This window comes from Penicillium griseofulvum, assembly GCF_001561935.1.
Source record: "Penicillium griseofulvum strain PG3 chromosome Unknown contig_6, whole genome shotgun sequence".
In the NCBI taxonomy this organism is placed as follows: Eukaryota; Fungi; Ascomycota; class Eurotiomycetes; order Eurotiales; family Aspergillaceae; genus Penicillium; species Penicillium griseofulvum.
This window is the reverse complement of record NW_024467419.1, coordinates 33,331-61,057: the sequence shown is the minus strand read 5'-3', so window position 1 is coordinate 61,057 and position 27,727 is coordinate 33,331. Positions and strand designations below refer to the sequence as shown.

The following is a 27,727-nucleotide window of genomic DNA, read 5'->3' as shown; positions in this document are numbered from 1 at the left end:
AGGTTTCTTCAGCGGATTATTGTTGCACGATTAACGCTCCCCCACAGATCATATATACATGGATTGGACATAAAACTTGACGTGGAGTACTTTAATTCACAAAGGGAAAGAGGAAGAAAAAAAAAAGCAAAGAGGATGAGGTCTGGTGAGGAGTGAAAATGGAAGAAATCAAAACCTTAACAATTTTTCTTTGAGTCTCTCCATATTGAAACCTGGAGATGCGAACACCCGGGGATCGTTTTAAGTAAAGTGTGATAGGAGTCCCCGCTTTATAGAAAGAGTATTGGAGGAGAACGATAACTTAATGTATATTATAATATATAATAGTATTCGACACAACGGCAAGCGGGTCGCCGCCCTCCTACCGCCTGCCGTAGACTTGCGTCACAACTCTTGTCGCATGGTTATTGTCTCTCTTCTCGATAACGGTCCCTCCATCAGTAGTAATCTTCTGCTTCACTTCTTGCCTCCCCTTCCCCACACGCCCCCGTTCAGTCAACATGCTATCTCTGCCGTTATCCACAGCTTCCTCCCCCCTAGCTGCAAAGTATGTCGACTCGGCGAAGTCTATCGACAGGTCCGAATCAGACGTTGCGTCTCGAGCCTCGCAACTGGAAGCAGCCGGGGTCTGTTATTCGCACCTGCCATTCGAAATCCCGGGTGCTGTGGTGTTGTCTGCCCCCTTCATTTCTGTCCTTCGAGAAACCGCAAACGATGTATGCCGACAAATTAACTCCGACACGTCTTACTCGAACCAGTTTATCGTCGTGTTAAACATATCCCCGCCTCTACAGCAGCTATTAGCTGGCGATCGAAACCCCCTTGAGGTTCCCTATAGATTAACACTCGACACACAAAACCGACAAGCGGTCATTCGAATAATACCCTCGAAAGCTCATGAGCGAGTGACGCGGTCATTCTCAAGCAAACTCGTCGCGAAGTTACTTGATATGGGGATTGATCCAGACGATTACACCTTGAACGGCGCCTCGCGGTACAATGGAAGAACATGCGACAAAGAAGCCGACGAGTCTCTCACTCCGTTAGGGAATCCTTCTGAAGATAACGACTGGCCTTCGCTCGTTATTGAAACTGGTCTTTCTGAATCAGAAGCACAACTACGAGCTGATGCACATTGGTGGTTCTCAAATTCCGACCACCAAGTCAACACAGTCATACTATTTCGCATCCAGAGATCCCCTGAGCGTAGAGTTGTTATAAATCTCTACCATCTCGAGCCTACCACCCCCAGAATCACGCGTGGACTACAGGCAGATGTCCGACGCACTCTGCTCTCTGCGCCTCCGCCTCCGCCATCTCAAACAAACTCCCAAACAGTACTACAACCTCATCTAGCGGCTAAAGAGATCGTCATTACCCCAACAGATGTTCAGAATGCCCCGCTGGAACTAGATTTCGAATCCGTCATGCGCCGCCGGCCGGCCCCTAACACGACGGAAAGAAATATTACATTCACGGCTGAGGATCTCGCTGCGTGCTGCCGCTATGTCTTTCTAGAAGCCTGAGCGATGTCGCTACATGTATTATTAGGAAGTTGAATTCAAAGCTTGCTTTTTGACAGATATCCACATAGTAGTTTATTAGGTTCAGGATTCCGCGGCAAAACACTGGCAAATCGACGGCCAAGAACGGCCTCATTTGCGGCCGTTTCTTACAGCCTACTTGCCGTCTACTTTAATTGAGTATAGTTATTGACTAGTTAGTTACTTATGCTTATGCTATATATTATGTATGCCTTAATCATATATCAAAATGTAAGAATGTACCCCAAGAAGGCCTCGGCTCTCATTAGGCCCGTTACATTTTAAGTGTGTGAAAAAAACAAGGAAAAAAAAAACAGAAAAAAATAGAAAAAAAAAAAAAACAAAAAACAAAAAAACAGTAAAATCAAGTGAAATAAACTCAGATAAGACATGCTCTAGAATTACCTTAACATTAGAAAAGATAGAAAGGAAAAAAAAAAAAAAAGTATTAATAGTAACATCTCTTCTCTCGTCTCTCTTCTCTCTCTTTTTAGCTTTTTAGTTCCCCCTCTCTCTCTAAGCGGCAAAACCCGCTTCTTCTTCCCTTCCTTCTTCCCTTTTCAACGGCAACGCGCATCTCTCCTTTTTGGGATATGTCGTGAAAGAAACTAACTGCTTTGTCTTTATCACTGTGGCATCATGCCTGAGACTGTCAGCCGAGCCTGGCAACACCGCTTTGACGGGAAGCCAATCTCGACGTAAGTATTTACAAAATCATTACCCTATCTTCTAACCTGATCCTTGTCCAGAACCCCCGCCATCGCCGAACTCGATATCGAACGAAATGAGTTGGCCCACACTTGGAAACGGTTTACCAGCCTTCTCCTACCTCAGGATCAGGTTCAATGGGAGGAACGGCCACAAACGGTACTTGATGTACAGGCCTTGCTTGGCAATATCAAAGCATTCTGGATGGCACGTCCACGACAACGGGTCTTTAGCGACTCCATGGACTTGTGTGATCGACTTCTTCCGACTATGGACACTCACGCGACCCTTCTTTCTACCCTTCCGGACCCTAACGCCTACGCCCCTTTATTCTACGGAGTCTTGCAATCAGTGATCAAGGTGCGTTTTTGATCTATCACAAAAGTTCGCGTCGTATCGTTAACCTATGGGTCAGGCATCATCCCATTACCCACGGGTAATGGAGGGCTTAGCTACTGCCCTGATAAATATTCACGATGCTCTAGGTCTTCCTAGCGATCCTAGCATAATCGCAAACGCCGTCCAACATATTACGAAAACTTACGCTCTAATATTCTTCTTTTTGACCGAATTCATGGACTGGTATGTTCGGAGGTCCACCTGCCAGTTGCTGAATATGCACAGCCAGGATGTGTACTCGGAATTTCATCATCTGGTTCTCTATATACAACTGCAAGCACAGAACCTTCCATGGCAGCATGTGGCAATGGACGTCGACGAGGAGGATCAAGACCCGTATAGTCCCCGGGCACTTTGGGAAGAGTCCCGGCTCAGCCAAGTAGGACGCCGAGGAAAAGACCGTCGGATAGCGGCACAAAATACCATCACACGCCGGCTCATTTGGGAGATTCAGCAAGACGCGGAGGAGCGTATTCGATATAGGGAGGGTCGGGATCGGTTGTTGGCAGAGACACTAAGTTCTGTGCGTGGGCAACTGGAGCCGGTCAGTGAACAAAGCAATGGCATTGTTTGCATGACCACACCTCCGGCTCCAAATATAGGTAGGAAGTCAATGTGCATCTTGCAGCTCGATGCACCATCTAACGGAAATAGACACGTCCTCTTTCGAATGGTCGAGGGGATCCAAGCGCCGTCTCGCACGACTCGAGATCCAAAGCTCATCCAAACACCTCCAGGACTTCTTCGATAGTGATGATCAGATTTGCGACTACGAACCCGATGTCAAAGTCGTCGCCGAGGGTAATATCGTTGCATCTCTCCAGCAATGGGCCACTAGTTCACGATCTCAGGCTCTAGCTGTGGGCGGGACTCAACCTACCGGATCTCTTCACCCGGTGGCTCTAATTTCAGCATGCTATGCCTCCTTTGCTCGTCAGGCTCGATTGCCCGTCGTCTCTCATTTCTGTGCCCTTCCTGCCCAGGAGGCCAAGGGGTTGAATCTACAGGAGCAAGGCTTAATCGCCCTCACCTACAGTATAATCCGGCAATTAATTGACTGGCTTCCTCCTGTAGTCGATAGCGATGCTGTACTAGATCTCAGCGCTGAGCGGTTCCGCCAACTAGACGGAACTCTCACCAGCTGGAAAGCCGCTCTATCGCTAGTCGACACCCTCTTACAATCCGCCCCACCACTTCTAGTCTTTATAATTGACGGTCTAGACGCCATCCACAATTCGTCTACAGACGGCCCAATCCGCGACCTCGTCCGCGTGCTGCTCACACACACCCGGCGCCAACCACAAGGCGGTCTCAACGGTCAAGGCCCTACTCTCCTCATGAAGGTCCTCTTCACCGTCACCGGACGACCGAGTGCCCTGCTCGAGACGATGTCGGAACACACACTCATTCTCACCGAATCAAAAACAAACCAACCGCCATCCGAAACGGTCCTCACGTCGGACCTTGGGGCGGTCATGATGAATGCATGATTTGCCACGGGACCAGTGGCCCACGCGTTTACGAAACTCTTTCCCTGCTTTTCTCTGGTTAAAAAAGACGTTTGATTTTGAAATTCAAGCATAGATTTGCGTGGGTCGGGATTATTTGGATCTTATGAAACAGGCACGCACACACACGGATGCCATTGATTTTATGCATGCTTTTTGATCTGTTTTTTTACGAGACATGAAGGCTTTTTCTAGGCGAGGTGTTCTCCTGCTGCTTTGGCGTTCGGGAGGACTGAATGGTTTATTTGGCTTATTTTCTTTTTGTGCTTCAGTGGTAGCGGTAGACCTGTACTATACTGCTTGATAGCTGTGATACCCATCCAGGCCTAGAAATTTTTGGCTATTATTTTTGAACTTCATTTTTAACGGAATTCTTTTTCCGAGTCGCAAGTCGATGTCCAGTACCTAAAATGCGGGGAGTCGAAGGAGATTAATTTCCGCCCTGAAACTATTTAAATTCACCAAAGTCTTTGGGATACACATACATTCCCCTGATAGATATTGGATACAAAAGTACGAAAGCAACCATGAATGGCATTTCCTCTCGTCTCTACTCCCCCTCCACCCCACAACTCTCCGAATTCGAAGACATATGCTCGCAAACCACAAACCCAGAAACCTATCCACTAGCCAGCGAAGTCCAATCCAACATTCCCATCTATGACCTCGCCGCCATCGAATCCACAGGCCTAACAGCAGACCTAATCACCCGCCTCCAAGATGAATGGCACCATGTCCTCCACACAGGCCCGGGCGTCTACGTGCTACGATCAATGTATGCACCAACCAAATACGAAACAATCCTAAACAACACAAACACGGCCTTCAACGCGATCATCACCCGCGAAGCCGCACAATCAGACACCAAGAAAGGCGACCACTTCGCCGTAGGCGGCACAAACGACCGCATCTGGAATGCCTTCTCAAAACATGCCTTACAAGACCCATCCTCCTTCATCGACTACTACTCAAACCCATGGCTAGCAGCAGTCTCCGAATCCTGGCTGGGTCCAGCATACCGCGTGACAGCCCAAGTCAACGCCGTGCACCCAGGCGGCGCGGCACAGGAAGCACATCGCGACTACCACCTCGGTTTCCAGGAAGAAGTGTCCTGCAAACGGTACCCAGCCACGACGCAGCTAACGTCGCAGTTCCTGACGCTGCAGGGCGCGGTCGCGCATAGCGATATGCCCATCGAGAGCGGGCCAACTCGTTTCCTGCCTTTCAGTCAGACATACAAGCCTGGCTATCTGGCGTGGCGTAAGCCTGAGTTCCGCGCTTTCTTCCAGGAAAGATATGTGTCGCTACCGTTGAAGTTTGGGGATGGGTTGTTCTTTAATCCGGCGCTTTTCCATGCTGCTGGTGAGAACAAGATGGATCCTGGGAATGGGGGTTTCCGGCGTGTTGCGAATTTATTGCAGGTTAGTAGTGCGTTTGGGAAGCCTATGGAGACGGTAGATTCCGTGCCGCTAATTGATGCTGCTTGGGATTTGCTGGTTGAGCGGTTCAGGGTTGCTGGAGGGTTGGCCGGACAGGAACTTGATCCTGAGATGCATTCATTGGAGAAGAGAGAGATTAGGGCTTTTGTACAGGCTGTTGCTGAGGGATATCCTTTTCCTACGAATTTGGACCGGAGGCCGCCGGGGCTAGGTGGTATGGCACCGGAGAGTGAGCAGGATATTGTTGTGCGGGGGTTGGAGGGTGGTTGGGATAGGAAGCAGGTTGTTGCTGCGCTGGAGAAGATGCATCTTGACTCGCGAGCATGAATGGCGTATAGCAGGATTTTCACCATATAATATGTATTACGTGCGTCTGATGCATCTAGAACCAGTGTCCTTCTCCTGTTGGCTAGATTAATACCCCGTAGACTCGTTTGATCTCAAGCCACCCGCTGATTGGGGATGTTCATTGGATGATCAGATATATCGAGCTGTGGGGGCGTAGTGGACCTGCATCCTTGTCGGTATTCCTGTTTGGGGATGGATAAATTAACAGTGCGAGATGGGGCACTTCATATAAGGCGGAATGGGGAACCTTGGAAGTTCCCCAATCTAGAGTCGATCGGTAATAAGGACAGCCACTAAGAGGAAAGACGACGAATGATGCAGCTGGAAGGATTCCACAGGGGGGAAGAAGGCGGTCTCACATTTTTGCCCGTTCCCCCCCAACGGGTCCTGAAACACGGCATGTCCGATGAGTCCATGGGTTTGTATTTTTCTACTTTAAGACTTTGATCTCTTTCTCTCTCTTTTACACTCTTTTCAATTGACACTCTCTTTCATTCATTTACTGTACATATGTACATTGATAGTTTTAAATCTTACACTACTCCAATTTGTCGATCCACGTCTCCAACTTATTGACCATTGACATTGGACGATCGACTCCCGAAGTCCACACACACGGCAATCATTGCCATCCATAGCTGACAGCTATCACAAGCGACGCAAAGTTGCGCCCGCGGGCTTTTTTTTTTGGTTTAGCCGGCGAGGGGGAGGCGAAAAAAAACCAGGGCTACGAGCCGTTGGTGAGCTATAACGGTACTATTTTTTTCGTGTGTCTCCACTACACACACGAAGGCCCCCAATCAATCGAAGCCATTTATTTGAGGGGTGGATCTGCATCCAAACAATAAAGGCCCTGCCTGTCCTCCGAGATCCTTGCGATGGGAAGTTCGAGTCTTTCAACTAGACGACTCACAGTTCATCGATTTGAGCAGCTACACGACATGCCGGATCATGGAAATGGGATGTTGAATCCCAATGACGTGACAATTGATATCCCATTGACGGAGACCACTTCCCGTGGTCAAACGGGCGCACGTAAATGGAACACCAATACCAGCCCCGGTGGTAACTCGCAAACCACCGAGAAGGCCCCTATCGTTGGCCACCATCACCTCCGTGGTCCTGGCCGCAGACGTCGCGCGGATACCGATATCAATGATTTGACCGGAAAGCCTGCTGTGGCGCCCGAGGATGGCACTATCAACCGTATGGGCCGTTTCTACCAAGCTGTCCTGAATTACTCCCTCATCACTCGTTACCTGATTTATGTTATTCCCATTGCGATTTTGATCGCGATTCCAATCATTGTGGGCGCTACTGTTGCCCAGGACGCCAAAATTGGCGGTGTTCATCTCTACTGGTTCTTTACTTGGATTGAGATCATTTGGTTCAGTCTGTGGGCGTCCAAGATCTTCGCCCGTTACATTCCTTATTTCTTCCAGTTCTTGTGTGGTATCGTCAGCTCCGGTACCCGCAAGTATGCGCTTATTCTGCGCGCCCTCGAGACCCCCATTGCGCTTGTCATCTGGGCTATCATTTCCCTCGTGACTTTCCTCCCGGTTATGACCTTGACTCCTGGTAAGAAAGAATCCGGTGATACGGCTCCTAAGTCATGGGAGAAGAGTGTCAAGAATATTTTGTTTGCTCTGCTTGTCTGCAGTCTCATCTACCTAGCCGAGAAAGCTCTTGTGCAGCTCATCTCGATCAGTTATCACCGCAAGCAGTTCGACGCCAAGATCCAGACCTCCAAGCGCAATGTGCACTTGGTCTCTCTTCTCTTTGATGCTTCACGCAATATGTTCCCCGTGTACTGCCCTGAATTCAAGGAGGAGGACTCGCTCATCTTTGACTCCATCTTGGCTCAAGCTGGCAAGAAGGATGGCAAGCGGTCTTCTGCTATGCCCCTCCGCATGCTCCGTCATGTCGGCAAGAACGTCGGCCGTGTTGGCGACAAAGTCACCGCCGCTTTTGGACACGTCGCATCGGAGCTTACTGGTAAACAAGTCTTTAACCCGACTGCGACGCACACCATGGTTATCGATGCCCTTGAGCGCAAGCGCCATGCTGCTGCGCTCGCCCGCCGTATCTGGATGTCGTTTGTGGTCGAGGGTCGTGAGTCTCTGTTCTTGGATGACATCGTTGAGGTTCTGGGTGCTGAACACGAGGCTGAGGCCGAGGAGTGCTTCATGGCTCTTGACAAGGATGGAAACGGCGACATCAGTCTTGACGAGATGGTCCTGACTATCACAGAGTTTGGACGCATGAGAAAGGCCCTGAACCATAGCATGCACGATGTCGACCAGGCTATCCGTGTGCTGGACAACCTGCTCATGTGTGTCGCTGGTCTGGTTGGTGTTCTTGTCTTCATTTCTTTCGTCACCACTGGATTTGGTACCGTCATTGCAGCTGGTGCCACCTCGCTGCTCTCCCTCAGTTTCGTCTTCTCCGTTACCGCTCAAGAAGTCCTTGGCTCATGTATCTTCCTCTTCGTCAAGCATCCTTTCGACATTGGCGACCGTGTCGAGGTCAGCGATGTGCCTTTCATCGTTGAGCGTATTTCGCTTCTTTTCACTGTCTTCCGGAATGTTAAAGACGCCCGCATCACCCAGGTGCCTAACAACATTCTGAACAGTCTCTGGGTTGACAACTTCACTCGCGCCAATGCTATGCATGAACAGCTTGTCATCCCTGTAGCATTCGACACTAGCTTTGCTGAGGTTCAATTGCTGCGCCAAGAGATGGAGAACTTCGTTCGTGACAAGGAGAACTGCCGTGACTTCCAACCGGATATTGACATCGAGCTCGATGGTGTTGGTGATATGGACAAGCTCCAGCTGCGTGTTGACATCCGTCACAAGTCCAACTGGTCTAACGAGACTGTCCGCGCTGCCCGGCGATCTAAGTTCCTATGTGCTTTGGTCCTAGCCGTCCGCAAGGTGCAGGTTCGCGCTCCAGGTGTTGAAATTCCCTCAGAAGAAACCGCCGATGCCGCAGATGACGATAACAAGGGTGATGATGCCGGTGCAGGCGCTGGGCGCCGCAAGTCTACCCAGGGCGGCGGTGTTGATTCCACCAAACCCGACCCCGCTGTTGCCGCTGCCGCCGCAGGTATCGTCAACTATGAGAACACAGCCCAGTCGACTGGATACGACCAGGGCCGCACAGGAACAGTCACCCACCGCGGATCCACTCAAACCAACGCCGAGCGCGAAGCTGCCATTGTTGAAATGCTCAACGCTCGCTCCCCAGCCGTCGACACCAGCCGCGACATCCAAGACGGTCATGAGAACGCCCTACACCGCATTGCTACCAACAACTCCAACCAAGGAAACCAGCTAAATGTGCACACCGGAGGTGAAGGAATCAACCGCGGTCTGTCAACCGGCCACCGCAAGGCTGGCAATCGCGTCTCCTATAACGAGCAGGAGACCCATCCTGCTCTCAGAAACCCCCCTCTCTCTCCAGTCGCCGCCGGCATGACCCCATCCTCAAGCCAAGTGCCTATTCTCGAGACCCCTAAGCCAGGCTCTCGCGGCAGCGCCCGCTACGAGCCCCGTCCTCACTCACAGGACCACAACCAGAGCACAGTCCAGATGGTCGGCTCCCCAGACCCCAACCCCTTCAACAACTACTACCCCCAAGACACGGGGTACAATCAGATCCCGGCCGGCGGCTATAGCGCCGAGAACACACCGGGACGCGACCGTCGCGGCTCGAACTCGGACATCACTGGCGTGACCGCGCCCGGCCATTACCAGCTCTCTGATCCCTATGACCCCATCTCGCCCCCGTCCATGTACTCCCCGCCCCAGCCAACAGTCCCACAACCCGCTGCGGGTACCTACAACAATGCTCCGCTGAGGAAGAAGGATAAATCTCCTTATGGAGAGCATGAGGCTTGATTGTTTTTGTACTGATTCTCTCTAATTGCCCAGTCTTGGCTACCTACCTTTCTTTTCTTGGGTTGTTCATATTACGTGTGTGATGTCGATAGTTTCTTTCTGCGTTTTTTTGAGCCGCATCAAAAGTTTAGACCCTTCGTGGTGTGCGGCTACGAAGATATGCTATCCCCGGTTTTGGGATCTTAAAATCAATTCTCTTTTTGTCCTGATCTCTCATGCTGTGGTTTCTTCTACATGAATACGATTGAACTAATGACACAGACAATAGGCAATTGACATGGGAGCAGGGTCTCAAAGATGAGGTATGTCAACGGCTATACTTAGAAAAGTCCATACCCTTTTTCCGACCTATAAAACTGACAAGACATGTAAACAGAATGATATCTGGGAAGACCACTGAAAGATATCATAAGGCCGCTCATGCGACCGACTATTCTTGTTTTATATCACACAAAAAGCTGTGGTATAGGAGTTAATAATTCCCTGCTGTGAAAATATTGAGGAGAGAAACAGATAATATACCCATAATCTAACACATATCGAACACAAATTTCTATAGTACAAGTTTGACCTCCTGGTAAAAGCCAAAGTCCTAGCCACCATCCAACATAACCTATTTACTTCCACTCTCCTTCCACGGATATCCCACAGGATCATCCTTCCGCGTCCAGATCTTCGTCTTCCTCTTATTAACCACATGCTCAACAAACACCTCACGCGTGTACTTGGCCTTGTACTTGCGGATCCAGCGCGGGTCCCACAATTCGCTGGCAATGCCTAGATCCTTGCAGCAGCGCACGAGCGCGTTCGATCGACAACCTTCCGTAGCGGTGGGGATTCCATCCGGGGAGAAGTAGTCCTGTTCGCCACGGGCGACGGAAACGAGGCTGTGGGAGAAGTGTGTTAGCCGATGGTACTTATCTTCTATTTTCCCAATACGGGCTGCGCCAAATTGAAAGACAAAATTTCAATGTAAAAAAAGGGCGGATTGTAGATGCTTACCGTCCATTACAAACAAGAGCATACTCCCTCGTTACCGTCTTGGGCGTAACGATACTCTCACTCCGAGGCACGAGACCCCATCCACCAGGACCGAAAGCGCGGTTGAGAATTCGCCGGTATTTGATCTCTGGTAGGTAGAGGATTCCATCGGGCTTGATCTCGACCTCGTCGGGCTCCACTTCCGCTAGCAGGATATCGGCCGCTTCTTTGGGGAACGGGGCCGCTGATAGACCGTGGAAAGAGCGTGTCCAGTCGATTTTCTCTTCGGCTGGGCTTTCCAGCTCGAGGGGTTTGTCTGATAGGCCTGTTTTGGAGATGTTCTCGGTTGTTGCGCGGCTGGGGGTTGAGTTTGGGAGGCGGGAGGCGGGGACGCCGGTTGGGATAGGGGATGAAGCTGAAGGGGTGGGCTTTGTGGTCGAGGATGCTGCTGAGGGTTTGGGTGTGGATTGGTTGGTCTGGTTTTTGGTGGTGTAGCTGATTGCTCTCTTGGTTATGGGGTTGGAGAGCTGGGTGGTTCGTAAACTGGGGGCTCTCGAGGAGCGCGAAAGCTGTGTGGCATTTTGAAAGGTTTCAATTGCCCGCCAGGACCGAATACGAAGAGGAGCTGACATCGTGGCTTGTGTTGTTGATAGTGGAAGGAGGAGGGGAGTCTTACAACGAGGCGAATACATGTCGTCACGTGATATCGATTTTAACAGCTTCGTTCTCGTCAGTGGTGGAATGGTCAGGGATATATTGAGTGGAATTGATTCGAGGCGACTATTTGAACATGGTATTATGGATAGGTAGAGTGCATTATGCGTCTTTGGTCTGTGTTCGCTGGTCGTTGCCCTGGCGCTTCCAGCACTCGCGGAAAGCTTCCATCTGTGTTGAATAGAGTCAGTATGGTATGGGTAATTGAAGCTGTTTGCTATTCCATCAATTGATTGGACTTTGGAGAAGCGGTGTGATGATAATTGGAGAACTGACACTCCAATGGCTTCAGGTGGAATGATCTCTGTTCAGTTTGGATAGTATAGCTCACCTCATTTTTGCATTCGCGCCAGTCCTTCTTCACATAGTAGCAATCATTCATCTTATCCTGCTCGGCTGATATATATTAGTATAGTATCTGTGACTCGAATTGAGTATAACTTACTATGGCAGCCTGTGCTGAAGATCCGCTTGTCCCTGTGATAGTAGTTAGCACCGCGTAGACTACAGAATCGAACAAGGCCTAACCAATCATCCGGCTCATCATCATCATCCGGGATAACAGCTGTCTTCTCCACGTTGTTCGACATGGCTGAGGTATGGTTAGGAAAGTTGGAGAAAGGCGGTTGGCCTCGGCGGATGGAACTATCTTATCGCACCGATTTCCCTTTACAACGAAACAACAATGGCAACGCCAACGGGCAACAACGCCAATTTCGCTGGCAAAAGGCTCAATGTCCTGGTTTACTCCGGTTCGCCCGCTTACTCCGCATTGACAGCTCGGCCGCTTACTGACGGACGCCTTCTCTACAGGAAATGGAACGACCGTTGACTCAGTCCGGCACTGCCTCTACACCCTCCGCCGCCTGCTCGCTCACCACTATGCCGTCATCCCTGTGACAGGTGATATGATCCTCAAGGAGCCGTGGATGACTACGTGTGCAATGCTGGTCATGCCTGGCGGCGCAGATATGGGATACTGTCGCACACTCAATGGTGCGGGGAACCGGCGCATCGCGCAATTCGTCCGCAATGGCGGGCGATACCTCGGTCTCTGTGCTGGTGGCTACTACGGATGCAAGAGTTGTGAGTTTGAAGTTGGTGATAAGACAATGGAGGTTATTGGGGAGCGCGAATTGGCTTTCTATCCAGGCATCTGTCGGGGCGGGGCATTCCCGGGCTTCGTTTACCACAGCGAGGAGGGGGCACGCGCTGCAGGACTCGAAGTGGCTAAGGATGCTTTAAGCGCTGGCAACGTACCAATTAACTTCAAGTCGTACTACAATGGCGGCGGTGTGTTCGTTGATGCGCCGTTGCTCGCAGACAAAGGAGTGGAGGTTCTTGCGAGATATACTGAAAAGCTGAATGTCGACGCAGGGGAGGGTGCAGCTGCTGTTGTCTATTGCAAGGTCGGCAGTGGAGCAGCAGTCTTGACCGGACCTCATCCTGAGTATGTTTCAGATTCCAATTGGCAGGATTGAGTAACTGACTTGAGAACTAGATTTGCGGCTGCTAATCTGAACCCGAAGGCGGGCGGCCCTGAATATGCGGACATGGTGGCAGCTCTCGCTGCCGATGACAAGGGACGAACCGACTTCCTGAAGGCTTGCCTGTCCAAACTTGGACTTGAGGTTACGCAGGACACGACAACAGTGCCTTCATTGTCATCATTGCACATGTCCGGAATTGATGCTGACGGTCCTATGGATATCCTGTCGGGCCTTGGAGCTTCATTCACCCAAGAAGGTCAGACAGAGTATCTCAAGGACGACCACGATACGTTCCGTATTGAACGCCCTGGAACATGGAATCTTGGTGAACTAGAAGAATCGCTCCCCGCAGAATCCTCAAACTCCAGCGAGGGTATAGTTGATTACCAGGCAATCATCAAGCGACTTGTTTTCCACGATGATATCCCATCTTCGAAACTGACTCCAGACTTCAACCATCATTCCTTCTATGCTCACCTCCGCCAGTACCAATCCGAGTCCAAGGGAGAAGCCACAACATTTGGCTCCAATATCTTATATGGAGAGGTAGTGACTAGCACGAACACAATTCTTGAAAAGTAAGCGTTTTGGTCCATAAGTCCGATCTTAGTCGGCTCTAACAAGCAGCAGAAACACGAAGCTGCTCCGTCAGTTGCCACAAGGGTTTACAGCTACCGCTACAGCACAAATTGCTGGACGTGGACGCGGATCCAATGTCTGGGTCTCGCCAGCAGGTTCTCTAATCTTTTCAACTGTGGTGCGACACCCAATGGACAAGATCCAGTCGGCACCGGTTGTGTTCCTCCAGTACCTATCAGCCATGGCAGTAGTCAGGGGAATCAAGAACTACGCCAAAGGCTACGAGAACATTCCGGTCAAACTAAAATGGCCGAACGATATTTGTACGTGCCGCCTGATTTATTTTGTTACTTTGTGCAGGTTATGTTATGGCTTACTGACAACCAATATCTACAGACGCACTGGATCCAGATGACCCCGAACAGAAACGGTACACAAAGATCTGCGGTATTCTTATCAACTCTCATTTCATGTCAAACGAGTACATCTCCGTCGTCGGTATTGGTGTCAATGCCACCAACGCCTCTCCGACAACCGCATTAACCACCCTCGCCGCACGCTACGCCTCCCCGGGTGCTGCTGCCGCTTCACCTGTTTCGCTCGAGAGGCTACTGGCTCGTATCCTGACTACCTTTGAGGCCCTGTACACCCGCTTCCTGCGCACAGGCTTTGATCGAGGCTTTGAGGCTATGTATTACCAAGATTGGCTACATATGCACCAGATTGTCACACTGGAGGAGGAGGGCGGTGCTCGCGCTCGTATTCAAGGTATCACCCGTGACTTTGGCCTTCTGCTGGCTGAGGAGTTGGGGTGGAATGATCGTCCAACGGGACGTGTGTGGCAGTTACAGAGTGATAGTAACAGCTTTGACTTCTTCCGTGGGTTGGTAAAGCGGAAGGTGTAGATCAACTGAAATAGATACTTAAATAGGTCGAAATATCCATGTATATAACTACTGGTCTATTCTGATTCTCCTCACCAACATCAAGACATAGACTCGGCCCAGGAGACCCATCTTCGAATACACTCATCCACCCTTTTAAGAGACTCCTTCGCCGCCTCGACCTCAAACCATTCCCGGTGCTCCTTACCACACTCGGGACACTGTCCTAAGTCTCGCACACGCAGAGCCGCCAGCTCTAGGTGAATAAGTCGTTCCACACGATGCACATGCGGGACTTTCCTTCCAGGTACCAAGGAGGCGGAAGGAGCCCTGTTCCGGCTATTTTGCGATGGTGACACTCTAGCAGGGGAGGAGGACGAGGAGGACGACGGCGTGTAAGGGTAATAACGGATCAAGGTCAAGTCGTATGAGCACTGTTTACTCCATTCGGCGAGTCGACGGTGTACATTGCTTGTGCGTCCAATTTTCAGCCTCAGCGTTCCGGGTGTGGTTGATGTTGGGTTGGAAGTGAGGGCATTGAGGTCCCGCGCTGCACGGATTGCGTCGCTGACGCTACGTGGCTGGGTGGGTGGGCGAAGATGACTGCTACTTTGTGGGGCTTGGGGTAGTAGAGAGGATGCTATGTCTCGCGTTACTGCAGGTTCACCGCTCCGTTCTATGGTAGTCGTTGGGGGCGTCACCCAGAACATATAGATATAGCCTTCATCATCGGCGCTGGAGATGGGTTTGGCCAATTCTGACATAAGAGTCGATGCTGTCTGTGGGGAAAGCGTAGATGGGATCCAGGATAATAAGGCTTGTGTTTGTGAGGTAGAAGGCTTTCCCGTGTTTGACAAAGATGGCCGGGATGTATGAGGAGTGGGTGACACTCCTACTTTATGCGGCCTTCCGGCTGAGGCAGGCAATTCAATCTTTTGGTTCGGATTTGGAGAAGGTGAAACGCCATTTGTCGGCCGAGGGGGTTTGGGCCGAGGGGGTTTGGGCCGTTGCACTGAGACAGGCCTGTCGTCGCTGCTGTCATCCACGATCTGGAAGCAGCAGAAAGTTGTCTTTTTCCTCGGCCGACGCTTTTCACTGGGCCTACTTTGATTTGTCCGCCGTTTCTGGGGAGGCTTTGGCCTTTGGGAGGCCGGATCATCATTTATTTCGAGCACACCCAGTCGATCCATTAAAGTATCGATGCTCGTCCTCGTCTTGGCCGGAGTGAGGACAGCCGTATACGAATTTGACGAAGAATCTTGATCTTTATGCTGCCAGCAGTACAAAGATGCCACATCTATAGCTTCTTGGCGAGGATCCCTCTTTCGTGGGGTAGAAGCAGGTGATGGATTTGGAGAAGCTAAAGCGCGGCGGCAAGGCCGGCCTTGGGCGGTTATGCCTCTACATGTTGTCGCTGGGTTTCGAGAATCTGAGCGAGGAAGCAAAGACTCTGGAGTATTTGAAATATGAGGCATATGTGGGTGCAAAGCGAAAGAGTTTAGATTGTTGCGATGTGAACTTGTTTAAGAGGAAACTATTCAAGGCAAAAAAAAAGAGAGACTAGACCGCATGGACTGCGGTGAGCTTCCAGAATGCAGCCTAAAAGCTACATATTCTCCACTTGGAACTTGGACCACGTCAGTGGGACGCTGGGCAGATGAAGGGAGATTTTGTTGTTTTGTTTTTTGACGATTTTGGTCAATTGCACCGCCACAGTGAGGCGGTGCTGGAAGTGGCTGTGCTATCATTGGACATGATGGTTTCTTACATGTACTCGATTCCTACTTTCAACTTTCTTTCACTAATTTATCCTTCACTTGATTGAACTCAATATAAAATCTTAACTTATCTCCAATCTGTCAATACTTCTTGAACCAGGCCAGTGCCTGGTTCTCCGCTTCATCTGCCTGTTTACTCGCATCGTCCTGGACAAGATCAGCCCTGACACAAAAGCCATGGCCGGCACCCTCGTAAACCACCACTTCTCCTTTTCCAGCACCAGAAGTGCTGGCGAAGACTTGTTTGATCTGCTCAATTTGTGCAGGTTTCACAACCATGTCTTTGTCCCCAAGCGCAAAACTAACAGGAATATTGATCTTCTCAATCTCACTAGGGATCTCGAGAAAACTCGGATGGCCCGTAAACCCAGCATTAAGCAGTGGTTTACCATTCGAGGCAATGTCTGCCCCAGCAGCTAGATTGACGATATGCTTTCCACCCCAGCAGAAACCAGCTCCGTAGATAGGAAGCTCGGCGCCTTCGTTCTCACGTACGGACTTGAAGAAGTCCCTGACGATAGGCCATGATACCCCGAACGTATTGTAATACTTGAAGGGTAGAATTTTAGTCAGTGTTGAGGCTAGATAGTATCTATAGCTTGAATTAGTGGCCGTTTTATATGAGGCATTTGTTGTTTTCTCGACTTACGGCTTCATAAGCCAGGTTACCAACCCACTCGTCTTAAGCAGCTCTTTTGTGGAAGACATCATACTGGCAGGGGCCGCATGTCCTGATATTACACTTAGCGAGTTATCCTTGGAGATTTCTAAGATCACTATAACATACCGTTCATGAATTCAGGAAGATAAACGAGATAGTTCCCCTTTTCGGCGTAGTTGTCGGCCAGTATTCGGTTGTTCACGAACTCCCAGCCGAAGGCATCGGGCACTATGATGATAATGCCCCGGTGAGGCACATCATTTAGTGGTTTGGTCGTGTAGGCTTGTAAGCCATGGAGAGAGGTGACTTCACCACGCGGCGTGCCTTGGTGAACATGACCGCTAAAACAATCTGGGCACGACATATTGACCTGAGGATTGGCTGATAAACACAGGTGAAGTGCAAGAGATTAAGTACTTTTCACAGGTGTGAGTCAAATGGACTAATTAATTTTTGGTGGCTGCTTATTCGTATAAACTTAGAGTTTCCATTTGACATGTGTCAGCCTAGATGCCTGAGATCTGGATCCTTCCTGATCCTTGGACATTAGCTCTTCTTCAGCCCCGAAAGTCGAGACTTCCCTCCCATTGAGCCAGTAAGTCATATTCCAGTGTATCTTTATGCGTGAAACTTGGAAGCTTGTATTGACACTAAGGTTTCAGTCATTCGCTTGCTTAAAGCTGTACACAGAGGAGCGGTACCGCGAGGAGACTCTTTTCCTGCCAGCAGATGCTTCTAAAAGATAGACACAAAGCAAAAATGCCTGGTTTGAAGGACCGTCGGCAAGAGTGGTCTTGTCACTTTCAAATTTATTCCGGGATTCATCGTGGAAACAAAAGCCCGCCTTGAGATGCCCATGGTGTGTCGAGTATGCGAATATGGGCATAACTGGTATGTGTGTGGAAGGAACTTTGACTCCTCTCATTTATGATCCGCATAACTAACGTAGTAATACTTGCATTTTTTATGAGACGTACATAGCAACGTCTGAACGGGTAACATTCTCTATCTGTAATTGCCTGGCAATGGAAAGGAATAGCATTGTATCTAGAGTTCGACGAGCGGAAATCCAAGTTTCGTCACATGTTCTTTTATTTCTATGGTCTTTTCTTTCACTCTTATCATCACTGTGCCTCTAGTACAGCAGGTCACATAGGTAGGCCAACCTTTTCATTAATTCAAGAACCCAGCTTTCAACTTCCAGGATGGATTCATCTACCCGCCGAATATTTTCTCTTGAACAAGCCAGTCACCCGTATTCTGATTCTTCATCTCATCATATTGATAACTATACTAGGTGTATCATAAAACGTAGCGTTTCCATTAGCAAAATCTATACTTCTGTCATATAAACCCATTACAGCCTGGTCCCCATGTTCACATGAACCGCCTTAGTCTGGCTATATGCCTCCAGGCCTGCCTCTCCCAACTCACGCCCAATACCACTCTGCTTCACGCCACCGAAAGGAATGCGCGGATCACAGTCTTGGCTGCTGTTAATCCAGACCATACCGGACTCAATCTCAGCGGCCACGCGGTGAGCACGCTCCAAATCACGCGTGAAGACAGCCGCACCTAGGCCGTAAGTGGTATCATTGGCCCGACGAATAGCCTCTTCCTCATCATCGAAGGGGAAAATCACCACGACAGGGCCAAACACTTCTTCGCGGGCAATGCGCATAGAATCTGTCGCACCCACAATAACGGTAGGTTGGATAAAGTACCCATTCTTATTCTTCTCCTCAGTCGGCGTGTAGGGAGCACCACCAGTGAGAATAGTAGCTCCTTCACTCTTGGCGATCTCAAAGTAGGAGAGGATACGGTCATATTGCGCGCGTGTCACCTGCGGCCCATGGAAAACCGACTCATCCCACTGGTCGCCGATCTTCACACTCTCAACTGCTGTCTTGTAACTAGCAGTGAATGCTTCGATAATATCGCGGTGCACGAAGATCCGCGAAGTGGCGGTACAGATCTCGCCTTTGTTGGACATAATACCGCCATGCGACCACTTGACGGCCTGGTCCATATCTGCATCTGGGAAAACCAGTAACGGGGACTTGCCGCCTGTTTCAAGCGTGATGTTCTTGAGGGTGCCAGCAGCCATCTTCATAATTTCCCGAGCGGTCATAGTTGATCCCGTGAATGCGACCTTATCAATCAATGGGTGCGAAGCGAGCGCAGCGCCGGCCTCGCGCCCGTAGCCATTGACAATGTTCACGACACCTGGAGGGAATCCAGCCTTCTTGATTAATGTACCGAGAATGAGAGCGCTGAGAGGGGTCTGCTCGGCGGGCTTCAGGACAACTGTGTTTCCACAAGCTAGAGCAGGGCCAAGCTTCCAGCTGGCCATTGAAAGGGGGTAGTTCCATGGAATGATCTGGCCAACTACACCAATAGGCTGGCGGATTGTATAAGCGAATTTTTGGGGAGTTGTGTTAATGGTCTGACCAAAAGTCTTATCGGCCCACCCACTATAATAGCGGATTGTTGAGATTGCCTCGGTAAGATCTTCATCAAGGGCGACGTGGTAGGGTTTTCCTGAATTTAATGAGCAAGTTGTCTTTTTTTTGGTAATTTTCAGACTATACCATTATCCCAAGCTTCAATAGAAGCAAACAACTGTCTGTTCTCCTCCATGAGATCCGCGAGTCGTGCCATTAACTGGCCCCGCTCTGTGGCGGGGAGTAATTTCCATGACGGGTGGACCAGGGCCGCTTTCGCAGCCTTCACGGCGCGGTCAACATCTTCGACGCTGGCTGCTTGGACAGTGGCAATGGGCTTGTCGGTGCTAGTCAATTGTTAGTGGGGGTGTACATAGCAATCTTGATAATGACATACGCGGGGTCAAGAGATGTGATAGTCTGGCCTCCTGTGGCGGGTACAATCTCGTTATTAATGAAGAGACCGGTGGGCTGCTTGTAGCTGTGCCCGTTGGGAGTGGTAATATCAATGAAGAGGTCCATTTTGTTGAGTTTAACAAGGATTTTGAACAAGACGCGTGGGGTATACAACATAATATATGACATTCCTTCAATGGGGTTAAGCCCCTTCAGGCAAGTCCTTCCGATATACTATCCGATATACTCCCCGCATATGTTAGTGAATTTAGTGAATTTGATAGAATATCTCAATTTATCGTAATCTTAATGTCCTCGATTTATTCGCAACCAATTAATTCACGTAAACAAAATGTTTCTGGTTACCTAATCAGTCAGTATACGTCACAGCTCTTGGGACTCTGTCGGGGTCATGTCGGATTAAGGTGCGAGCTTACCTTTTTTCCACGTGCTCAGCCCTAACGTGTCGCTTGCAGGGGTTTTTCTTCCAAGCTCTGTTTAGCTAAAGATATATGACGCAAAAACTGAATATGCTATACAATCTACATTAACCGCAGAAAGGATAAAAGAAACAAACTAGCGCAGTTCAACAGAGCGGAAAAGCGACGAAGCGTATCGTATATGGTGGATGTCACTCAGGTTCAGGTCTCCTCCACAGAAAGAAGATGAGTCCTAGCTGAGCATCAACAGTCAGTCCCCACTATATGCCTGCGGAGTAGACTTCCAATTGAAAGAACACGATATTAGAATGGGAAAAAAGTTAGAGAGAGATTATCTGATCATGATAATGCATCCTAAATAGGAAACTGATCCCGAAAAGGAAGGTCATTCCTCAACATCTCGGAATGAATACAAACATCAATATAGAAATAGTAAGAGACTCCATAACAGATCGAACTATATCTAGATCACGATCACTTCATCCATCTCTACATATTCACCACATTTCCCAACCAAACAACCAAAGCATCCCTCTCTCTCACTCTATATTTTATACCTCTATAAAACCTTCAAAATGGCCTCCCTCCATGGAATCATGGTGGCCTTGATCACCCCCTTCACAGACGACAATACTGCAATTGACGAATCCCGTCTCCAAGCACACATCGAGCACTTGATCACAGCAGGCGTGCACGGTCTCGTTCCAGGCGGCAGCACAGGCGAATTCACCACAATGACGACCGCCGAGCGCAAGCAGCTAACAGAGCTCTGCGTGAAGTTCGCCGCTGGCCGTGTTCCCGTCGTCGCAGGCACAGGCAGCCTCTCATCCGCAGAGGCGATCGAGCTCTCCGTTCACGCCTCTCAAGCAGGTGCCGCAGCTATAATGGTCGTGCCTCCCTTCTATGACCCGCTCAACCTGGAACAGCTGCACGAGTTGCTCTCCGAGATCCACACTGCCTCCGGCCTGCCAATCGTCTTCTATAATATCCCTGCTGCATCCGGGATGACCCTGTCCCCCGCCGAAATCGCGGGTCTGTCTAAGGTCGGCGTCAAGTATCTAAAGGATACTTCTGGTAATGCCACCGCGCTGACGGAGCTTATCTTTGGCCTGTCGGATCAGATTACCTCATTCAATGGGTGGGATACTTTAACTTTCTATGGTCTTGCTGCTGGTGCGCCTGGTGGTATCTGGGGTGCGGCGAATATTATTCCTGAGTTGGCGGTTGAGCTTCACGAGGCCGTTTCTGTTAAGGGCGATTTGAAGCGCGGGCGTGAGCTTTGGGCTAAGGCTTGGCCTATTTGCAATTTCCTCGAGTCGAATAGCTATGCGGCTGCTGTTAAGACTGGTGTTGAGTTAATTGGGCAGCCCACTGGTGGCTTGCGCAAGCCTTTTGCTCTTCTTAACCCGAAGTTGACGGCGGAGCTTAAGCAACTATTGCAGAATGCTGGGGTTAAGACTGTTTAGTTTCTTTCTGTGGCGGATTTGATTTTGGACATGTTTGAATGATTGAATGTCGATATAAGAATATATAACCTTAGAGACCATCCCTTTCCCTGCGCTATGAAAATGCATGATACAAAATGTAGAATATAATGATGACAAGGATAGAGAGCCAGATCAACAAAACAAGGGCCATATCTGTCCTTGCTTCACAACATCAACCCATGACGGCATTGATTCACCCCTGTTTGCAGTCATATGCTCATCCTGCTTGCGCCATACTTCGAGGATGATATTTCTAGCCGTCCCAAACGCAGCAAAACCGCACACTGAGCTCGCCCTATCTACCATGTTCATGATCGCCTCTCGCCTCGCAGCTGACATTGCTTCACATCCTGCAATAAACAACGGCCATGCCGTTCCAGGTCCTGTGGGGTCATCTTGTGTAAGTGTCGCACTACACGCCTGAAGCGCTGTAATAACACTGTCCACATGACCCTGCAGGGCAGCAGGATGTGTCTTTCGGATTCGTCTGTAAAAGAAAATAACTAAAGCTGCATTCAGTGCCTCCACCATATGACCGTGCGGTTTTGAATCGGCGTGGAGCTCCAGGGCTCCGGCTCTTGTTCGGCCTAGGCTGAAAGAGCAAATCATGTTTTCCAGGCGTGTGCTACGTCGCTGCAGTGTTTCCCATGCTTCGAGGTTCATGGTCTGACCTGCCTCACGGGCAATACGGAACGTCTCCAAGACGTTGGCTAGTCTCGTTGTTTGCGAGACAAGGCTAAGCCAGGTTTCTGGGATGCCATAGATTTGCTTGTATAATGTTTCAGGATAACTTCGTGAGTCCTGTAGGTGGATATCATGAAGTCCTGAAGCTTGGTCCTTGCGTTCATCGATGTTCAGATCACTATCTGAATTTTGTTCTAGGCGGAGGAAATCGTCTAGTCGAGGATTTGGCTCAGTGTTCCCCATTGTTTCTGAGTTTGGTGTGAATCGTGACTGAAATCGAGAACCAAGTGTTTCAAAGGAGGAGGGAGAGGGGGTCTCTTCATGGAGAACGAATGTGCTCTCGCCAACTATTCTTAGCCAGGTGTAGACGTGATGCAAAAGCCGTGCCTTTTTCGAGATTCGGGTCTTTGAAAGTCCTCGAAGACGTAGTAGCCGCTCTGCATCAATCATAAAACATCGGGCGTGTTGTTGTTGTCCGGACATGATCTATGAAAGTTAAGAGTCATTCAATGGAATTAACGTCAAATAGAGAACTCACTGTGTACTGTATGAGAATGCATACAGCCATCAGCTGATCTTTATATTTTGCCTTCTTCAACCCCTGTGTTTCTGAATGCAGAGATGTTTGCATATGGTCCTTGGCTTGCAGATATGCGTGATTGGCAACCCTCCACCAATACTCAGGCGACTTCGTCGATATTGTTGAGGGATTCAAAACAAGATGAATAGCAGAGCAGGCGAGTAAGCCATACAAATTTGCAAGTTTGGCGTGGCTGACCCTTTCCGTTCCAAGGAAGGTCGAGTCGCTATATGTAACGACCGCCGCCGGCACATTCAAAATCTTCCAGGGTGACTTTTGTCGACAGGGAATAGCCATTATGTGTGGGATGACAACATCCTGGAAATGTCTAAGCAGGGTCGGAGCATCTTTAAGGCAATCCATATCAGCAGACATAAGCTCTGCTGGTGGCTGTTCTGTGAAAGTTTGCAATATATCATCGCTGTGGTTTGAGTCAACGGGTAACAACCCCATCTCTTGGCTCATATCAAATAATAAATCGTTCGGCGTGCTCAAAGCACCGTGTGTTGCGAACTCTGTCTGTTCCGGGCCAAAGCTCAATAGATCCGACCAATGGAGGAAGTCATCAATATGAGACAGTGAATCAAATATTGGAGTAGGCTCTTGCAGTTTCTCAGGAGCCACTATCTCAGATTCCTCAACTACAGAGTTTATATTAGACTCGACGGGCTCGGCTTCGTGTCCCAATTCTTGCTCTGGGGGTTCCTGCGCTGAAGAGAAATCGAGAACAGCAAATGGTCCGATGACAATGTCACCATCTAGCGACCGTTCAGGGTCTCGCAGTCTTGAGTCAACTTCTGCCAGCGACGCGTCAATAGAACCTGATACAAGATCAGACTCCAGTGCAGTGCTCATAGAAAGTCTATATTGTTCTAGAATATAGGTTAATATCAAAAGGTCCAATGTGTCTCATGCAAGGCCATGTACCTGAATAAAGATAGCGACGAGTCCCACGAGATACACGGGTATTCTCGGGCTTCTCGCTATCCCACAAGACCTGATCCGAATATCCCTCGCATGCCGCGCCTATGTCCTGGCATTTAAGGCAAACGGGACGAATCTGGTCGCATTTGACATGTCGTTTTCTGCAGTTATTACACCCTCCCAGAACATGGGATCGGCGAGGTCTTGATCGCTTAGGCGTCACCATTCTCCGATTTATATATAGATCTAATTTAAAAAGGGAGCTTATTGCTACCTTATTTCCGTATTAGAAGGTAGAAAGTCGAAAGTCGAAATTATGGCCACCCCCGCCAAATATCGGAATCACCTTCCTGAATGGGATCCCTTATCGGCTATCTCCTCGGAATCACCTGCGCTCCCAAACCCTAATGTCTTTCTTCTTTCGTTCATATTTGAGTACAATTTCATTCCAGACTGATTGGAGTGGATAACCAAAACAGAATCTTGGCGGTTAGGTTGAAAATAGAGCGATTCAAACCCCCGTTTGCCCCAATGGTTCTACCCCGTAGTGAATAATATCGTGGACTCCATTGACACCGTTGAGATCAGAAGTGTCCGTTGATGGTAACCAAGATTGATACGTCCGCTCCAGATATCTAGAGCAGAGTATCCTGAGCCTGAGCTGCATAAGCGCTCTATGGCTATACACTTGGCTCGGCCACACGCAATATCCTCGACGCTGTTGTATAGATATCCTGGCACTATATTTATATCATTCGTAACTAATAAATTGGCATAAGGTCCGTGTGATTAACTATCCTTTGCCCCGTGACACCGTCCATAGAATCTCAATCTGGCAAGCGACTCCGATGATCTCTACTGCGATTAGGACAGTAACCCCACAACCCCCATCTATAGCAAAGAGAAGCTCGCTATGTGTATCTCGATCCGGCAATTAAGATGACCTCGGAAGGGGAGAGGTGGTCAATAATCCTTCTTATTTGAACTGTTCCCTCGTCGCCTTACTCTATCCATTTTTCTTATACAAGTTCTATAATCACATCCCAACGTGCACAATGGCTCACCGCGGAGAGACTCTTCACAAAGATGTGTGCTGCATTGCTGACCTCAAGAAAATGGGGAGTAGCCGGCTGGCTCCTATGGTCAGAGGTGAGTACCATCACTTCATAGCGATTTATTGTGCCAGCGCTGATCTCGAATAGACTACTACAATGGAGGATCTATGGATCTAATCACGTATGAAGTCTCAAATGGTAGCAACTCGTCCATATCTCTAACATTTGTCTAGTCTCAACGAGAACGAAACAGCCTTCGACCGCTACAAGATCCGTCCCCGGATCTTGATCAACGTCGACAAGATCAATACAGAGACCGAGTTCCTCGGCACCAAGGTATGTTATTCTTCACCTTCCCGACCAAGTAATGAAATAGTACTAACTGTAATGAAATCACAGGTCTCACTGCCATTCGGCTTCAGCCCCGCCGCATCAATGAAACTCGCCCACCCAGATGGCGAGCTCGCAACATCGCGCGCAGCCGCAAAATTCGGCCTCTGCATGGGCCTGTCCTCGTACTCGAATTATCCGCTTGAAGACGTCGCTGCACAAGGCACCGGTAATCCATATGTGATGCAGATGTGTGTACTGAGAGATCGGGCGATTACGCTTCAATTGCTGGAACGGGCGGAGAGTATGTCGTGTCTTGAATGCTTTTTTTCCATAGCTTCATTGACTCGGTTGAGCTAACCTTTTTTAGAGGCCGGATACAAGGCGTTGTTCCTATCTGTTGATGTACCTGTGTTAGGCAAGCGCATTAACGAATACCGGAACGAGTATACCATTCCAGATGACATGTCGTGGCCGAATATCCTTAGCCACGGAGGGGATCACTCGAACCGCACTGAGTACGGTATGTCTTGTAGCGAAGCTGATCTGTGAAGTTGGTGTGAGGTGATGGACATACTGATGTTTTACAGACCCTAGTTTGGACTGGGAGAACACGATTCCTTGGTTAAGACAGCACACATCTCTGAAGATCTGGCTTAAGGGTGGTATGTTTGTGCTATTAAGTGATCCAAGTAAAGCATATCCAGTCCCACTGACAGTTGTACAGTAACTTCTCCCGAGGATATAGAACTGGCCATCAAATACGGCATTGACGGCGTGGTCATTTCGAACCATGGTGGGCGGCAACTAGACGGCATGCCGTCGACAGTGGATGCGCTGCGGGCCTGTGCCCCAGTAGCCAAGAATCGAATTCCGATTGCGGTGGATGGAGGCATTCGACGAGGCTCGGATATCTTCAAGGCTTTGGCTTTGGGTGCTAGCTTCTGTTTTATCGGAAGGATTCCGTTCTGGGGGTTGGCTGTATGTGTTTGCTTCTGTTTGTGTTATTTTTTTGACTAACCGAAGTACAGTATAACGGACAAGAGGGTGTTGAATTAGCGATTCGAATTCTCCGCCAAGAACTGCGGATCACCATGGCATTGGCTGGGTAAGTGCTCTTTGCAAAAAAAAAAAATAATAATAACAAAATTTTCTAATCGGAAGCAGGTGCCGGACGATCGGCGACATTCAAAAAAGTTATCTTTCTGTTTTGCAGCCAGACGGGATCCTCTCGAAACTCTAAGTGTTTGATATTTTTCAGGGGTTATAAACATACGCGCTCTTTCCCAACATTTTGTGAAGGAAGATACTATACCAGTACGTACGTCATCTGCACAAAATGTCAGCCACAATACGATTACACATTCAATACAAGCCGTTTGCCAAGATCTTGGCAACCTACAGGGCTGAAGGGCTGTCCAGCTGATTTCCCAAGGTTCTCGATATTCACGGTTCCATGGATTTCCTGGAGATAAACTCTAAGATTGCGGTGCAATTCACAGATATTTACGTATCTACTGCACATAGCCACAGTTCTAGAAATAAATATAGAATAAACAAGCATTAGGGTACCATAGAACTCCACCGTAGACTGCAAAGCCTCACTGTCGGGGTCCAGGCAGCATCATTCTAATTACGTCTATACTTAGCAACGTTATGTACTTCCACATTAGCATGGGCGTGTAATCTCCTTCGGGCGCTAGTTGTTTTATTTACTCATTTTGCTTATTTTTCAGCCGATCCTCCACATTGTTGAGAAAAGTACATATACTGGCCTGTTCTCTCTTTCTGTTTTCTCTCTTCTTACATTTCCTTTGTTCTCTTAACATAAATATACCTTACCCAACTTCCACATTATACAACCCTATACACATAGACCAACTACCATAATGTTCAACTTCAACTTCTTCAAATCCGCCCCGGCTAACGAGCCCGCCACTGACGGCTGGAACGCCAACACCGTCAACACGCAGCCCACCAGCCCCGCTGCCCCTTCAACAAACCAAAATGTCATCTCTGAGCAGCCGGTATGTTGATAACCTATGGAAAAATAAACTCATATTTCCAAAATAAAAACTAACTTCTATCGCATTTAGACCAGTCAGGAACAAATGCAGCTGCGCGGTGGTGGCGGCGGTGGTATCTGCTGCGGAGTGTACGTTCTATCCCCGATCCAAGCCGACCAACATATTCGGTCATGCGCGCAATGAAAAAAACCTTCAAGAAACTAACTTATCCCAGTTGCGCCGGTATTGCTTGCTTCGAGTGCTGTGAGATTTGCTGCTAGACGATCAAATGAGATCAGGATGTGGCCGCCGATGCCCTCATGCGACGACACTGTCGATCGATTCGACCTTATTGCGGTCAACTCTTGGAACCTTCCTAGGCCGGATTCATCGTCTACCGCGTGGGCTCGGCGGTCTTGGATGTGATTCGATTTGATGTGACTTTA

At 49.1% G+C, this 27,727-nt stretch overlaps 13 protein-coding genes across 13 annotated transcripts; 8 read left to right on the top strand and 5 right to left on the bottom strand.

Moving 5' to 3' along the window:
- Positions 1 to 500: 500 nt before the first annotated feature.
- Positions 501 to 1,526, top strand: PGRI_071670 (uncharacterized protein; the record flags this gene model as incomplete). The annotated part of the gene is made up of 1 exon (XM_040794881.1): positions 501 to 1,526. The coding sequence occupies one exon, from the start codon at positions 501 to 503 to the stop codon at positions 1,524 to 1,526; it is 1,026 nt and encodes a 341-aa protein (XP_040652558.1).
- A 657-nt stretch (positions 1,527 to 2,183) lies between these two features.
- On the top strand, positions 2,184 to 4,141 carry PGRI_071660 (uncharacterized protein; the record flags this gene model as incomplete). Its single annotated transcript, XM_040794880.1, has 5 exons — positions 2,184 to 2,242; positions 2,294 to 2,612; positions 2,668 to 2,834; positions 2,877 to 3,253; positions 3,306 to 4,141. The coding sequence occupies 5 exons, from the start codon at positions 2,184 to 2,186 to the stop codon at positions 4,139 to 4,141; spliced, it is 1,758 nt and encodes a 585-aa protein (XP_040652557.1).
- A 545-nt stretch (positions 4,142 to 4,686) lies between these two features.
- Positions 4,687 to 5,925, top strand: PGRI_071650 (phytanoyl-CoA dioxygenase family protein; the record flags this gene model as incomplete). The annotated part of the gene is made up of 1 exon (XM_040794879.1): positions 4,687 to 5,925. The coding sequence occupies one exon, from the start codon at positions 4,687 to 4,689 to the stop codon at positions 5,923 to 5,925; it is 1,239 nt and encodes a 412-aa protein (XP_040652556.1).
- Positions 5,926 to 6,887: 962 nt separating this feature from the next.
- On the top strand, positions 6,888 to 9,848 carry PGRI_071640 (serine/threonine protein kinase; the record flags this gene model as incomplete). The annotated part of the gene is made up of 1 exon (XM_040794878.1): positions 6,888 to 9,848. One exon carries the CDS (start codon positions 6,888 to 6,890, stop codon positions 9,846 to 9,848), a length of 2,961 nt encoding a protein of 986 aa, XP_040652555.1.
- Positions 9,849 to 10,461: 613 nt separating this feature from the next.
- Positions 10,462 to 11,461, bottom strand: PGRI_071630 (putative mitochondrial genome maintenance protein Mgm101; the record flags this gene model as incomplete). Its single annotated transcript, XM_040794877.1, has 2 exons — positions 10,462 to 10,735; positions 10,851 to 11,461. The coding sequence occupies 2 exons, from the start codon at positions 11,459 to 11,461 to the stop codon at positions 10,462 to 10,464; spliced, it is 885 nt and encodes a 294-aa protein (XP_040652554.1).
- Positions 11,462 to 11,645: 184 nt separating this feature from the next.
- On the bottom strand, positions 11,646 to 12,133 carry PGRI_071620 (uncharacterized protein; the record flags this gene model as incomplete). The annotated part of the gene is made up of 4 exons (XM_040794876.1): positions 11,646 to 11,714; positions 11,875 to 11,939; positions 11,989 to 12,020; positions 12,072 to 12,133. The coding sequence occupies 4 exons, from the start codon at positions 12,131 to 12,133 to the stop codon at positions 11,646 to 11,648; spliced, it is 228 nt and encodes a 75-aa protein (XP_040652553.1).
- A 95-nt stretch (positions 12,134 to 12,228) lies between these two features.
- On the top strand, positions 12,229 to 14,517 carry PGRI_071610 (biotin--[acetyl-CoA-carboxylase] ligase BPL1; the record flags this gene model as incomplete). Its single annotated transcript, XM_040794875.1, has 5 exons — positions 12,229 to 12,295; positions 12,357 to 12,993; positions 13,045 to 13,611; positions 13,664 to 13,935; positions 14,009 to 14,517. 5 exons carry the CDS (start codon positions 12,229 to 12,231, stop codon positions 14,515 to 14,517), a joined length of 2,052 nt encoding a protein of 683 aa, XP_040652552.1.
- A 1,838-nt stretch (positions 14,518 to 16,355) lies between these two features.
- Positions 16,356 to 17,299, bottom strand: PGRI_071600 (dienelactone hydrolase family protein; the record flags this gene model as incomplete). The annotated part of the gene is made up of 3 exons (XM_040794874.1): positions 16,356 to 16,866; positions 16,924 to 17,005; positions 17,062 to 17,299. 3 exons carry the CDS (start codon positions 17,297 to 17,299, stop codon positions 16,356 to 16,358), a joined length of 831 nt encoding a protein of 276 aa, XP_040652551.1.
- A 993-nt stretch (positions 17,300 to 18,292) lies between these two features.
- On the bottom strand, positions 18,293 to 19,901 carry PGRI_071590 (aldehyde dehydrogenase ALDH; the record flags this gene model as incomplete). Its single annotated transcript, XM_040794873.1, has 3 exons — positions 18,293 to 19,476; positions 19,527 to 19,726; positions 19,777 to 19,901. The coding sequence occupies 3 exons, from the start codon at positions 19,899 to 19,901 to the stop codon at positions 18,293 to 18,295; spliced, it is 1,509 nt and encodes a 502-aa protein (XP_040652550.1).
- An 889-nt stretch (positions 19,902 to 20,790) lies between these two features.
- PGRI_071580 (dihydrodipicolinate synthase family protein) lies at positions 20,791 to 21,681 on the top strand (the record flags this gene model as incomplete). Its single annotated transcript, XM_040794872.1, has 1 exon — positions 20,791 to 21,681. The coding sequence occupies one exon, from the start codon at positions 20,791 to 20,793 to the stop codon at positions 21,679 to 21,681; it is 891 nt and encodes a 296-aa protein (XP_040652549.1).
- Positions 21,682 to 21,834: 153 nt separating this feature from the next.
- PGRI_071570 (uncharacterized protein) lies at positions 21,835 to 23,821 on the bottom strand (the record flags this gene model as incomplete). Its single annotated transcript, XM_040794871.1, has 2 exons — positions 21,835 to 22,872; positions 22,925 to 23,821. 2 exons carry the CDS (start codon positions 23,819 to 23,821, stop codon positions 21,835 to 21,837), a joined length of 1,935 nt encoding a protein of 644 aa, XP_040652548.1.
- A 1,124-nt stretch (positions 23,822 to 24,945) lies between these two features.
- Positions 24,946 to 26,518, top strand: PGRI_071560 (alpha-hydroxy acid oxidase; the record flags this gene model as incomplete). Its single annotated transcript, XM_040794870.1, has 9 exons — positions 24,946 to 25,039; positions 25,093 to 25,126; positions 25,179 to 25,281; positions 25,345 to 25,579; positions 25,646 to 25,798; positions 25,866 to 25,940; positions 26,003 to 26,256; positions 26,307 to 26,383; positions 26,443 to 26,518. The coding sequence occupies 9 exons, from the start codon at positions 24,946 to 24,948 to the stop codon at positions 26,516 to 26,518; spliced, it is 1,101 nt and encodes a 366-aa protein (XP_040652547.1).
- Positions 26,519 to 27,164: 646 nt separating this feature from the next.
- PGRI_071550 (uncharacterized protein) lies at positions 27,165 to 27,707 on the top strand (the record flags this gene model as incomplete). Its single annotated transcript, XM_040794869.1, has 3 exons — positions 27,165 to 27,302; positions 27,372 to 27,430; positions 27,563 to 27,707. The coding sequence occupies 3 exons, from the start codon at positions 27,165 to 27,167 to the stop codon at positions 27,705 to 27,707; spliced, it is 342 nt and encodes a 113-aa protein (XP_040652546.1).
- Positions 27,708 to 27,727: the final 20 nt, after the last annotated feature.